Here is a 12,632-nt window from a genome sequence, read left to right on the forward strand (position 1 = left end):
CGCAGAAAGTGGTTTTCCTAGTTGCAGTCACTTCACTTCGGAGAGTGTCTGAGCTAGCAGCGTTGTCATGCAAAGCCCCTTTCCTGGTGTTTCACCAGGACAAGGTGGTTCTGCGTCCGGTTCCGGAATTTCTCCCTAAGGTGGTATCCCCCTTTCATCTCAATCAGGATATCTCCTTACCCTCTTTTTGTCCTCATCCAGTTCACCAATGTGAAAAGGATTTGCACTTGTTAGATCTGGTGAGAGCACTCAGATTCTACATTTCTCGTACGGCGCCCCTGCGCCGCTCGGATGCACTCTTTGTCCTTGTCGCTGGCCAGCGTAAAGGGACACAAGCTTCCAAATCAACCCTGGCTCGGTGGATCAAGGAACCAATTCTCGAAGCTTATCGTTCCTCGGGGCTTCCGGTTCCCTCAGGGCTGAAGGCCCATTCTACCAGGGCCGTGGGAGCGTCCTGGGCCTTGCGGCACCAGGCTACGGCTCAGCAGGTGTGTCAGGCAGCTACCTGGTCGAGCCTGCACACTTTCACGAAACACTATCAGGTGCATATCTATGCTTCGGCGGATGCCAGCCTAGGTAGGCGAGTCCTTCAGGCGGCGGTTGCCCACCTGTAGGACGGAGCCATTACGGCTCTATTATGAGGTATTATTTACCCACCCAGAGACTGCTTTTGGACGTCCCAATTGTCTGGGTCTCCCAATGGAGCGACAAAGAAGAAGGGAATTTTGTTTACTTACCGTAAATTCCTTTTCTTCTAGCTCCAATTGGGAGACCCAGCACCCGCCCCTGTTTTTTTGTGTGCACATGTTGTTCATGTTGAATGGTTTCAGTTCTCCGATATTCCTTCGGATTGAATTTACTTTAAACCAGTTTATAATTTTTTTCCTCCTTCTTGCTTTTGCACCAAAACTGAGGAGCCCGTGGGAGCACGGGGGGTGTATAGGCAGAAGGGGAGGGGCTTTACACTTTTAGTGTAATACTTTGTGCGGCCTCCGGAGGCATAGCCTATACACCCAATTGTCTGGGTCTCCCAATTGGAGCTAGAAGAAAAGGAATTTACGGTAAGTAAACAAAATTCCCTTCTTTTAGCTGCGGAAGTAATGATAATCAATAATAAACACAATGAATATATGAAAAAAAAATTTATTTTTCTACATAGTCTCCTAACAAGTCTATACATTTAGTCCATCTCTTTCCTAAACTTAGAATTCCCTTCGAAAAAAATTCTTGATCTTGACCCGCAAAAAATACCCCAACAGCGGTTATCAAGTCGCTATTGTCGGCAAATTTCTTGCCCCGGAGGTGTTCCTTGAGGCGAGGAAAGAGAAATTAGTCACTGGAAGCTAGATCTGGTGAATAGGGGGGGTGTTCCACCAGTTCAAAGCCCGCTTCTTGAATAGTTGCCATGGCAACTGCAGCTTTGTGAGCCGGCGCATTATCTTGGTGAAACAGTACACCAGCCCGCAGTTTGCAGCGCTTTTTCTCCTTGATAGTCTCCCGCAATCTTCTTATTTGTTCTGCGTAGTAGGAGCCCGTAATAGTGGCTCCCTTCTCCAAATAGTCCACCATAATAATTCCTTCAGCGTCCCAAAAAACGGACGCCATAACCTTCCCTGCTGAGCTTGACTCTTTGAATTTCTTCGGCGTCGGTTTGTCGGCTCGTTTCCACGTCATCGATTGTTGTTTAGTTTCGGGATCAAAGTGGTGGATCCAGGTCTCGTCCATGGTCAAAAAACGTGAGAAAAAATTCTCCTTGTCTGCTTGGAACTTTTCGAGATTTGCTATTGAAATGTGAACTCGTTTCTTCTTTTGCTCGTCGGTTAACATTTTTGGCACCCAACGTGCGGAGACCTTTCTCATATGCAATTCTTTTGCAAGGATTCTTTGAATTCTGCCACATGAGATCCCTGTGACCTCAGCTACATGCCTGATAGTCACTCTTCCATCTGCCAATACAACTTCAACTTTTTTCACATTTTCTTCATTGAGGGACGTGGATGGGCGTCCTTCACGATGTTCATCTTCCGTCGATGTTCTTCCCAGCTTAAATTCCTTGGCCCAGCGTGCAACTGTGGAATATGGAGGAGAAGAGTCCCCCAATGTTTCCACCAAGTCGCTGTGTATGTCTTTGGTAGTCATTTTTTTCAAGCAGAGGTATTTGATGACAGCTCTGAGCTCGTTTTTTTCCATTTTGATGTTCACTCCTCGGCAGTTCATATGCAAATAAATGTAGCTCCTGGGAATCGTGGCCTATTTAAGTGATTTTTTTTTCCTGGGCTAGTGGGTACCTAAGAGAGAAGAAAACATTTTATTTTAATTTCTGTGTGCAATAGAAATAACCGATTATCATTACTTTTGGATCGCCCCTTGTAGCTGCGGTAAACCTGCGGACATTCATGCGGCTTACCTGCCCTGTCCCAGCCTCTATCTCTATAGTGGAGGGCCGGGATTTCCGCAGGTATTTCCGCAGAAATACTTGACATGCAATTACGTGCGGCTGTGTTACATCCGCAGCATATTCCACAGCCGCACATACCACAGCATGGACACAGACACTCCCCATGTCCCATAGGATAACATGGGGAGTGTCTGTACATGCTGAAACCTGCGGATTTATCTGGAAAATCCAGAAAATCCGCAGATTTTCAGCAGATAAATCCGCAGGTTTAATCTCACGTGGGCACATAGGTGTGTGTGTGTGTGTGTGTGTATGTATGTGTTTGTTTTTTTTTAATCTCTTTAAACAAACCCTGGAGCCGGCCCTGGTTACCAACATCTGGTGAGACATTCATGTTAATAGCACCTTTAGAAATATATGTATAAATTGGTGACTTGTTCAATAATTATTTCACCCACTGTATATACTAGAACTACAACTGCTGACTGAGGGGTTACACTGATGATTGGGGGGTATTGGGATTACATTGGTGACTTGTTATTTCACATGCTGTCGGTACACTACAGAATAGAAACACAATTAGTCAGCGCATCTAGCTAGTAGCTTGAAGTTTTGCAGCAGTGCAGATAAGTGGTTCCTGATATTTGCCGGCCCTGTGACCCCTGCAAGGCCGTGACCGCGGGAGCCGGCGCCATCACCCTCCAGCCTGACAGAAAACTCCATCTCCCATGATGCTCCGCGGAACTCAACCCTATTGTGAGCGGGTAGCGCAGGCGCGCCAAGTGTGGAATCTTCGAGGCGCTGAGCCGGACGCGCTGCACTCTGGGTAGGAGACGGGTGGAACCGCCGCCATTTCGTGCACACTGAAAGAAACTAGAAGACGCCGCTACCAAGGAGCGGCTTTATTGTGAGTGCGGCCCTGGTGGCTGTGTGCATGAAATACAGCTCTATACCGAGGTGTATAGTGCGGGGGGGGAGAAGTATATACTGAGGGGTATAATACTGGGGTGAGGAGGTATATGCTGAGGTGTATAGTGCGCGGGGAGAAGTATATGCTGAGGTGTATAATACTGGGGGGAGGAGGAGGTATATGCTGAGGGGTATAATACTGGGGGGGGGGAGGAGGTATATGCTGAGGTGTATAATACTGGGGGAGGAGGAGGTATATGCTGAGGTGTATAATACTGGGGGGAGGAGGAGGTATATGCTGAGGTGTATAATACTGGGGGGAGGAGGAGGTATATGCTGAGGTGTATAATACTGGGGGAGGAGGCGGTTAATACTGGGGGGGGAGGAGGTATATGCTGAGGTGTATAATACTGGGGGGAGGAGGCGGTATATGCTGAGGTGTATAATACTGGGGGGAGGAGGAGGTATATGCTGAGGTGTATAATACTGGGGGGGGAGGAGGTATATGCTGAGGTGTATAATACTGGGGGGGGAGGAGGTATATGCTGAGGTGTATAATACTGGGGGAGGAGGAGGTATATGCTGAGGTGTATAATACTGGGGGAGGAGGAGGTATATGCTGAGGTGTATAATACTGGGGGGAGGAGGAGGTATATGCTGAGGTGTATAATACTGGGGGGAGGAGGAGGTATATGCTGAGGTGTATAATACTGGGGGGGGAGGAGGTATATGCTGAGGTGTATAATACTGGGGGGGGAGGAGGTATATGCTGAGGTGTATAATACTGGGGGGGGAGGAGGTATATGCTGAGGTGTATAATACTGGGGGGGGAGGAGGTATATGCTGAGGTGTATAATACTGGGGGAGGAGGAGGTATATGCTGAGGTGTATAATACTGGGGGAGGAGGAGGTATATGCTGAGGTGTATAATACTGGGGGGAGGAGGAGGTATATGCTGAGGTGTATAATACTGGGGGGAGGAGGAGGTATATGCTGAGGTGTATAATACTGGGGGGAGGAGGTGGTATATGCTGAGGTGTATAATACTGGGGGGAGGAGGTGGTATATGCTGAGGTGTATAATACTGGGGGGGGAGGAGGTATATGCTGAGGTGTATAATACTGGGGGAGGAGGCGGTATATGCTGAGGTGTATAATACTGGGGGGGAGGCGGTATATGCTGAGGTGTATAATACTGAGGGGGGGAGGAGGTATATGCTGAGGTGTATAATACTGGGGGGGGAGGAGGTATATGCTGAGGTGTATAATACTGGGGGGGGAGGAGGTATATGCTGAGGTGTATAATACTGGGGGGGGAGGAGGTATATGCTGAGGTGTATAATACTGGGGGGGGGAGGAGGTATATGCTGAGGTGTATAATACTGGGGGGGGGAGGAGGTATATGCTGAGGTGTATAATACTGGGGGGGGGAGGAGGTATATGCTGAGGTGTATAATACTGGGGGGGGGAGGAGGTATATGCTGAGGTGTATAATACTGGGGGGGGAGGAGGTATATGCTGAGGTGTATAATACTGGGGGGGGAGGAGGTATATGCTGAGGTGTATAATACTGGGGGGGGAGGAGGTATATGCTGAGGTGTATAATACTGGGGGGGAGGAGGTATATGCTGAGGTGTATAATACTGGGGGGAGAGGAGGTATATGCTGAGGTGTATAATACTGGGGGGGAGGCGGTATATGCTGAGGTGTATAATACTGGGGGGGGGAGGAGGTATATGCTGAGGTGTATAATACTGGGGGGGGGGAGGAGGTATATGCTGAGGTGTATAATACTGGGGGGGGGAGGAGGTATATGCTGAGGTGTATAATACTGGGGGGGGAGGAGGTATATGCTGAGGTGTATAATACTGGGGGGGGAGGAGGTATATGCTGAGGTGTATAATACTGGGGGGGGGGGAGGAGGTATATGCTGAGGGTATAATACGGGGGGGGAGGAGGAGGTATATGCTGAGGTGTATACTGGGGAGGAGGAGGTATATGCTGAGGGGTATAATACTGGGGGGGGAGGAGGTATATGCTGAGGTGTATAATACTGGGGAGGAGGAGGTATATGCTGAGGTGTATAATACGGGGGGGAGGAGGAGGTATATGCTGAGGTGTATAATACTGGGGGGGAGGAGGTATATGCTGAGGTGTATAATACGGGGGGGGGAGAAGGAGGTATATGCTTAGGTGTATAATACTGGGGAGGAGGAGGTATATACTGGGGGGGAGGAGGTATATGCTGAGGTGTATAATACTGGGGGGAGGATGAGGTATTATTATTTATAGAACACCATTAATTCCATGGTGCTCTACACCATATGGTATGTATGGTATATGCTGAGGTGTATAGCACTGGGGGAGGCATATACTGAGGTGTATAGTGCTGTTGGGGGTGTGTGGTGCAGGATTATCTGTGCCTCGTGGAGCATAAAGTGCTGATTCCCCGCAGTCGCCTTTTCGGGGGAGTGAGCTGCGGTTGCTGCCATGTTGCATTGTCCTGCTGCTGCAGTGTTCTTCTGAGCAGCTCCAGGTTTATTGCCGGTGTCTGCCTCCGGATCTCAGGGCTGGCGTTCTTCATAGCTTCTTATGCAGGATGCTGACATATTGCAGACATTGCTCCCGAGTATAAGCTTGGCACAGTTTCCCCCCCCCCCCCTGTAGCATGCCACCTATATTCTGCTGTTGATGTGCGGCTTGTGACACGGTTGCTGATGCCACAACCACACGTGAATATGGAGTTGTGGAAAGTGACATGGGGCAATCTTCTTCTTTTTCATATTCAGTAGATCTGGTGATAACCCCGCTAGAATCCAGACTGGACACGTGGAGGCCTGCCATGGGCTCAGACAAGCGGTAAGTCGGATGCTGTGAAGCAATGTTAATTATGATCTTTAGCGACAGAGTATTTTCCATCACAGGACAATTCAGATATATTGATTGCTGGTGAATTTTATCCTCTTGTACTCTTCTGGTCTCCGGGCTGCAGCAACATTTGTGTATAGGCAAACCCTGGGTTATGAACTAGATAGGGGGTCTGTAGTTTTGTTCATAACCTGAATTTGTATGTAGGTTGCAATTGGGCCATGAGGGAAAAAAAAAAATACTCCTCTCTGGCCACCCTAGTGCTCTGTGTCACATGCCGCATCCCTAGCCTCGTCACTATAGGCCAGGCCTTCTCTCCAGAAGTCACTGTGCATGGTCAGTATTGGGATGCAGCATGTGACAGCTGAATGAAGAGGATTGGGAGGCGAGCAGTGAGGTGACTATTAATTTGTTTTTATTTATTTTTTATTTATTTTTTTAATCTCCACCATTCATATCTACGAGTTGCACATAGCTCGGATGTTTTAAAGTCGGGGCCAGCCTATCGTACAATAATAATTTATAGGGCCAAAATCATGCTGAGACCCATCAGTGCAGTACTTCATTGGTGACCTTCGATTGTGTGTGCTAAGTCGCTTTTGTAGGTTCTGGTAGTATGACCAGTAATGTCTGAAAACCCCATACAAAATTGCAAACAGCTAGACATCAAAAACTGGTCTCTAGGGCATCTGACCGGAGCTGGGATTTCTCTAGATAATTGGGTCATCATGGGGCACAATTTTTTTTCTTTTTAATTTTTTTTATTTACCCCTTTTTTTTTTCCGAGAACATAACTTTTGTTATTTTTCTATCGACACAGCCATTATAAAGGGGGCTTTACACGCAGCGATGTCGCTCGTGAAAGCACCCGCCCCCGTCGTTTCTGCGTCACGGGCAAATTGCTGCCCGTGGCGCACAATATCGCTAACACCCGTCACACATAGTTACCTGCCTAACGACATCGCTGTGGCCGGCAAACAGCCTCTTTTCTAAGGGGGCGGTTCGTGCAGCGTCACAGCGACGTCACACAGCATGCGTCCAATAGAAGCGGAGGGGCGGAGAGCAGCCGAAAGAAAGTGACGCCCACCTCGTTGCCGGTGGACGCAGGTACGGTGTTGTTCGTCGTTCCTGGGGTGTCACACGTAGCGATGTGTGCTGCCTCAGGAACGACGAACAACCTACGTCCTGCAACAGCAACAACAACATTTGGGAAATGAACGACGTGTCAACGATCAGGTGAGTATTTTTTATCGTTGGCGGTCGCTCGTAGGTGTCACACGCAACAACGTCGCTAACGAGGCCGGATGTGCGTCACGAATTCCGTGACCCCAACGACATCTCGTTAGCGATGTCGTTACGTGTAACGGGGCCTTAAGGGGCTTATATTTTGCACAAGTTGGATTTTTTTTTTTATTTTCTAGTATAATGAATGTTGTGAATAATTTATTGTAAAAAATAAATATATGGCTTGTCGCCATTTTCCAAGACTCATAACATTTATGTTGTGTCCATTGAGCTGCATGGGTTTTTTTTGTGTGTGCTGAGATTGACATTTTATTGATACCAATTTGCAAATCAAGATTTTAATTGTTTTTATTGCTTTCTTTAGTGAAGCAGTTTATGGCCAAAAACTGCAATTAATAACATGTCTGTTAATAGCAGAAAAAGGGGAGATTCAAATTTTATAGGGAATCTGTCACCAGGTTTTTGCGACCTAATCCAAGAGCAGCATAAGGCTATGTGCGCACTGGGCGTTTTTTGTGGCGTTTTTCGGGTGTGTTTTTAGGCTGAAAACTGCATGACTTTGCCTCCCCAGAAAAGTCTATGACTTTTCATTTTTGCTGCCCACACGCAGCTTTTTTTTTTTTTTTAGCTGCGTTTTTGAGCTTAAAAAAAATAATAAACATGTCAATTCTTTCCGGTGTTTTTCTGCTCCCCCCCCCCCCCCCCCATGCAATGCATTGGAAAAAACGTTTTTTTGCACGTTTTTGCCGCGGGTGCGTTTTTTCCATTTTTGTGCGTTTTTAGCAACTAAAAACGCAGCGTCAAAAAAACGCTAAGTGCGCATATAGCCTAACCTGATTCCAGTAATGTGTGGGCTTACTGGGCTGCTTACTGTAGTTTTGATCAAATCACTGTTTAATCAGCACTGTTTAATCAGCAGTAGATTATCATTAGAGGACTACGTGGCGTGCTGCAGGTAGTCCAGCATATTCATGAGCTCTGTATAACTGCTAGATCTGCAGCAGAGAGAACATTGATTTTTATCAACACGACAGCAAACAGCTCAGTAAGAGACACATCGCTAGAATCGGGGTCTCTGTCTCTACATTATGCTGCTCTCAGATGGAGTTGCAAAAACCTGGTGACAGATGCACATGACAGGTTCCCTTTAAAAGTGAAATATGCACCCAGAACCACGGGCAGTTCTGGGTGCATATTGCTAATTCCTGCCTAACCGTCCCTGTATACACTAGCACAGATAGAGACTATAGATAAAAAGTATTTCTAAAGATCCTTTGATATGCTAATGAGCGCAGGGACTAGTCGCAAGGGTGTTAGTTCCTGCGCTCATTCCGCCTTCTTAGCATGGTATCATTCCTACAGTGGCGTGCTACCATGCTATTCAATGCAGCGTCATCAGCGGTGATACGCGTCTGTGTCCGCTGTCACCGCTAAGCATAAGTCCTGGCACTTCCGGTCATGCACGCTATGAAGCCGGGTCTACGTCAGAGAGGTCTAGTGCGCATGACCGGAAGTGCCTGGACTTAAGCTCAGCAGTGACAGCGGACACAGGCACGCGCGTCACCACTGTTGTTGCTCCATTGAATAGCGTGTTAGCACGCCACGCTACGTACCACATTATTACAGTATATAGTGAAAGTGTCAGTCTACTACAGAGCTCGGACTGTGGCCGTGCTTGACAGGAGTACTAAGATGGCAGTGCTGGTGTCTTCAGCAGACCCCTATCTGCCATAGTCACTCCTCAGTGCTCTGCAGCCACATATGGGGGGCTGATGGGCGTTGTACACTCATTCGCTGTCCGTTTATCTGTTGCTGTCTGAGGTTGGCGGTGCCGTTTACATGTTTATCGGCAGCGATCAGAGCTCTTCTCCGGCCCTGCTGTTATACGCTCCTGAGCCCTCTTGCTTAATCATGCACACGATTTTGTGTTTGGGGATTTAGAAGAACAGAAAAGGTCGTGTGTGAGAGCCGCGGATTATATTCTGGTTCTATTCTTTGCTCCAGTTTGCTCTGTCACTGGATTAACACTAAAGGAGCTGGTAATCTTTCACTTTTTTTTTTTTTTTTTGCGCTTTCGCTTTTTCTCGTACGTTTTTTTTTTTCTTCTCTCCACCGCCATAATTGTAGGAGGCGATATTTAACCAAGAGAGGAGTATCTGGGTCACTCCCTGCGTGTGCTGTACCTGATGACATACGCTGGATACAGACATGAGTTAGCTGCATCATTTGACCTATACGGGAATGCTTCTCTCAGACCTGTGGTTTTGTGCTCTGAGTGAGCCGCTATGGGAGAGTAGGGATACCTCCACAAGCATTAGACAGTGGCCGATGCCACCAACATGCGAGCGTTTGGGTGACTTCTCTGTTGTGTACGGGGATTGACAGCATTTGCCTGGAAGAAGCGCGGTCTACAGCAAATGTTCAGGTAAATCTGTGCTGTCAATTGCCAGGGACAGCCTGGAGCCTGCAAATCCAGTGGCTGACATGGTGCTCAGAGCCTGTTGGTCTCACAAGACTGCACCAAGCACCATAATTAGCATATTTCATGAAAACTTCAATTTCTTCATTAGCTAAAATTGTACAATTTTTAGATTAGCTCTGTCCCCCACAAGGCTTGGTTTATACTATAAGATTGGCCTCAGTGATTCACTCACTGTCATATCACTGCTCGAGGATCGCAGCACAATGCTCGCACTGGCTGGCGGCTCTCCTCAACTGAGCATGACAGCTGCATAGAAAAACAGGCTGATACGCTCGGGTCAGAAGAGCCGCCAGCCAGTGCGAGCATTGCGCTGCGATCCTCGAGCAGTAATAGGACAGTGAATCACTGACCCCCAGCACAGAGGGGGAATATTCATTATTTCAATACCACAAGTTCCAATCTCTGATGCTGACAGAGGGGGTGGGCGGAATTATGGGTGGGGTTATTAAATATTTTTTTTATTAACAGGCTACCCAATCACTGATACCAATGCAAATATATAAGATTGTATTTTATTTTCGTGGAAACACGGGTATATATATATTTTATTTTTTTTATTTTTTCTTCGGCGCTCCATTGGGAGACCCAGACGATTGGGTGTATAGCTACTGCCTCCGGAGGCCACACAAAGCATTACACTAAAAAGTGTAAGGCCCCTCCCCTTCTGGCTATACACCCCCCGTGGGATCACGGGATGCTCAGTTTTCAAGCTTTGTGCGAAGGAGGTCAGACATCCACGCATAGCTCCACTGTTTAGTCAGCAGTAGCTGCTGACTATATCGGATGGAAGAAAATAGGGCCCATATAGGGTCCCCAGCATGCTCCCTTCTCACCCCACTTGCGGTTTGTTAAGGTTGAGGTACCCATTGCGGGTACGGAGGCTGGAGCCCACATGCTGCTTTCCTTCCCCATCCCCCTAAGGGGCTCTTTGGAAGTGGGATCTTACCGGCCCCCAAACCCTGAGGCCGGGCTCCATCCACAGACCCAGAGAACCTGCTGGAGGAGCTGAGTACCGTCAGGGACAAGGCCCTGCAACATTCAGGTACTCTGTGTCCCCGCACAGACAGGCCACGCACACTCCAGACTTGCTGGGTGTGCTAGTGCGCCGGGGGCACTAGCGCTGCGCGCTCGGGTTAGTCACTGCAGCTTAGCTGAGTGACTTTATGTGTTGGGAACTACCGCGCCGGCCGCTCCGGGAGCGGCGGCGCGGCTGGGACTTGTAGTGCACCGGGGACTCGCGCTGACCGCGCTTTTACGGCAGCAGCGCTCATAAATCTAGTCCCCGGCTTTTGCGGCCTAGCTCCGCTTCGTTCCCGCCCCCTCCCTGTCAATCAGGGAAAGGGAGAGACGCTGTTCTATAGTCAGCGCCGAGGGCTGGAGTCTTATTTACATACTCCAGCCCTCTCACTGGGCACAGTGGGGACGCAAGTTTCCCGCTCTTGGTCTAAACACGCCCAGGGCCCGCCCCTCTCCACAGGACGCCGGCAGCCATTCCTGCATGCAGTCTGGCTGGAGAACGGACACAGGCTCTGGGGGACTCAGACAAGGGACTCTGGCGACCACACACCCGCGTTTATGCGGGCGGTAAGCTGCACATAAGTGCTGGCCCCACTAGTGCCTCAGTGTTATTTGGTGCACTTTTCCCCTGTACCATATATATTTATATTGCACTGTACGGTCGCTTCTTGGCTTATACCCTATATTGCTCTGAGGAGACAACAACATGTCATCCGCAAAACGCAAGGGTGCCAAGGCACAGGCGGTATGCACTGCTTGTGTCGCATGTGGGGCTAATCTACCGGCAGGTTCCAATGACCCCCATTGTGTGCAATGTTCAATCCCTGTGCCACTTCGGCAGCCAGAGTCTATGGTAGTAGTGGCCCAGGCAGAGACGCCTGTGAACCCTGCCCCGGTGACGGGGACAGAATTTGCAATTTTTGCTGATAAGATGTCTGTGACTATGACAAAAATCCTGGAGACCTTGCAGTCCAGGCCAGTTTCTCAGACCATGGACACGGCTGTGTCTATGCTCCCCGGTCCCCCTCAGTTGGAACTAATCCGTACTTCAAGGGGGTCCCAGGCATCACAGGCTGAAGACTCTGACTCGGATGACAGTCCCAGGCAGCCTAAGCGAGCTCGCTGGGAAAGACCCTCGACGTCATCACACTGGTCAGGGTCTCAACGAGAAGAGTCTCTGTATGAGGAGACAGAGGTGGGTGATCAGGAGTCTAATCCTGACACCGCTCTCAATCTAGATACCCCTGATGGTGACGCAATGGTAAATGACCTTATAGCGGCCATCAATAGACTGTTGGATATTTCTCCCCCAGCCCCTTCAGCAGAGGAGGCAGCTGCTCAGCAGGAGAAGTTCCATTTTCGGTATCCCAAGCGTAAATTGAGTACTTTTCTGGACCACTCTGACTTCAGAGAATCAGTCCAGAAACATCATGCTTATCCAGACAAGCGTTTCTCCAAACGTCTTAAGGATACTCGTTATCCTTTTCCCCCTGACGTGGTCAAACGCTGGACCCAGTGTCCAAAGGTGGATCCCCCAATATCCAGGCTTGCGGCTAGATCCATAGTTGCAGTGGAGGATGGGGCTTCACTTAAAGATGCCAATGACAGACAGATGGACCTGTGGTTGAAATCTGTCTATGAAGCTATCGGCGCGTCGTTTGCTCCAGCATTCGCGGCCGTGTGGGCACTCCAAGCTATTTCCGCTGGTCTGGCA

At 48.8% G+C, this 12,632-nt stretch overlaps 1 protein-coding gene across 3 annotated transcripts in view; it reads left to right on the forward strand.

Moving 5' to 3' along the window:
* Window positions 1–3,200: 3,200 nt before the first annotated feature.
* The window catches only part of RBM5 (RNA binding motif protein 5), a 44,797-nt gene continuing 35,365 nt past the window's right edge, over window positions 3,201–12,632 (forward strand). For 2 of the 3 annotated variants that reach the window (XM_075321691.1, XM_075321693.1), the window contains exons 1-2: window positions 3,201–3,305; window positions 6,096–6,165. In XM_075321691.1, coding sequence (XP_075177806.1) covers window positions 6,149–6,165 — 17 coding nt within the window. In that variant the 5' untranslated portion in view covers window positions 3,201–3,305; window positions 6,096–6,148. The remainder of the gene's footprint in view (window positions 3,306–6,095; window positions 6,166–12,632) is intronic. The other variant, XM_075321692.1, reaches the window with a different exon arrangement.

Source organism: Anomaloglossus baeobatrachus, chromosome 8 (genome assembly GCF_048569485.1).
Source record: "Anomaloglossus baeobatrachus isolate aAnoBae1 chromosome 8, aAnoBae1.hap1, whole genome shotgun sequence".
In the NCBI taxonomy this organism is placed as follows: Eukaryota; Metazoa; Chordata; class Amphibia; order Anura; family Aromobatidae; genus Anomaloglossus; species Anomaloglossus baeobatrachus.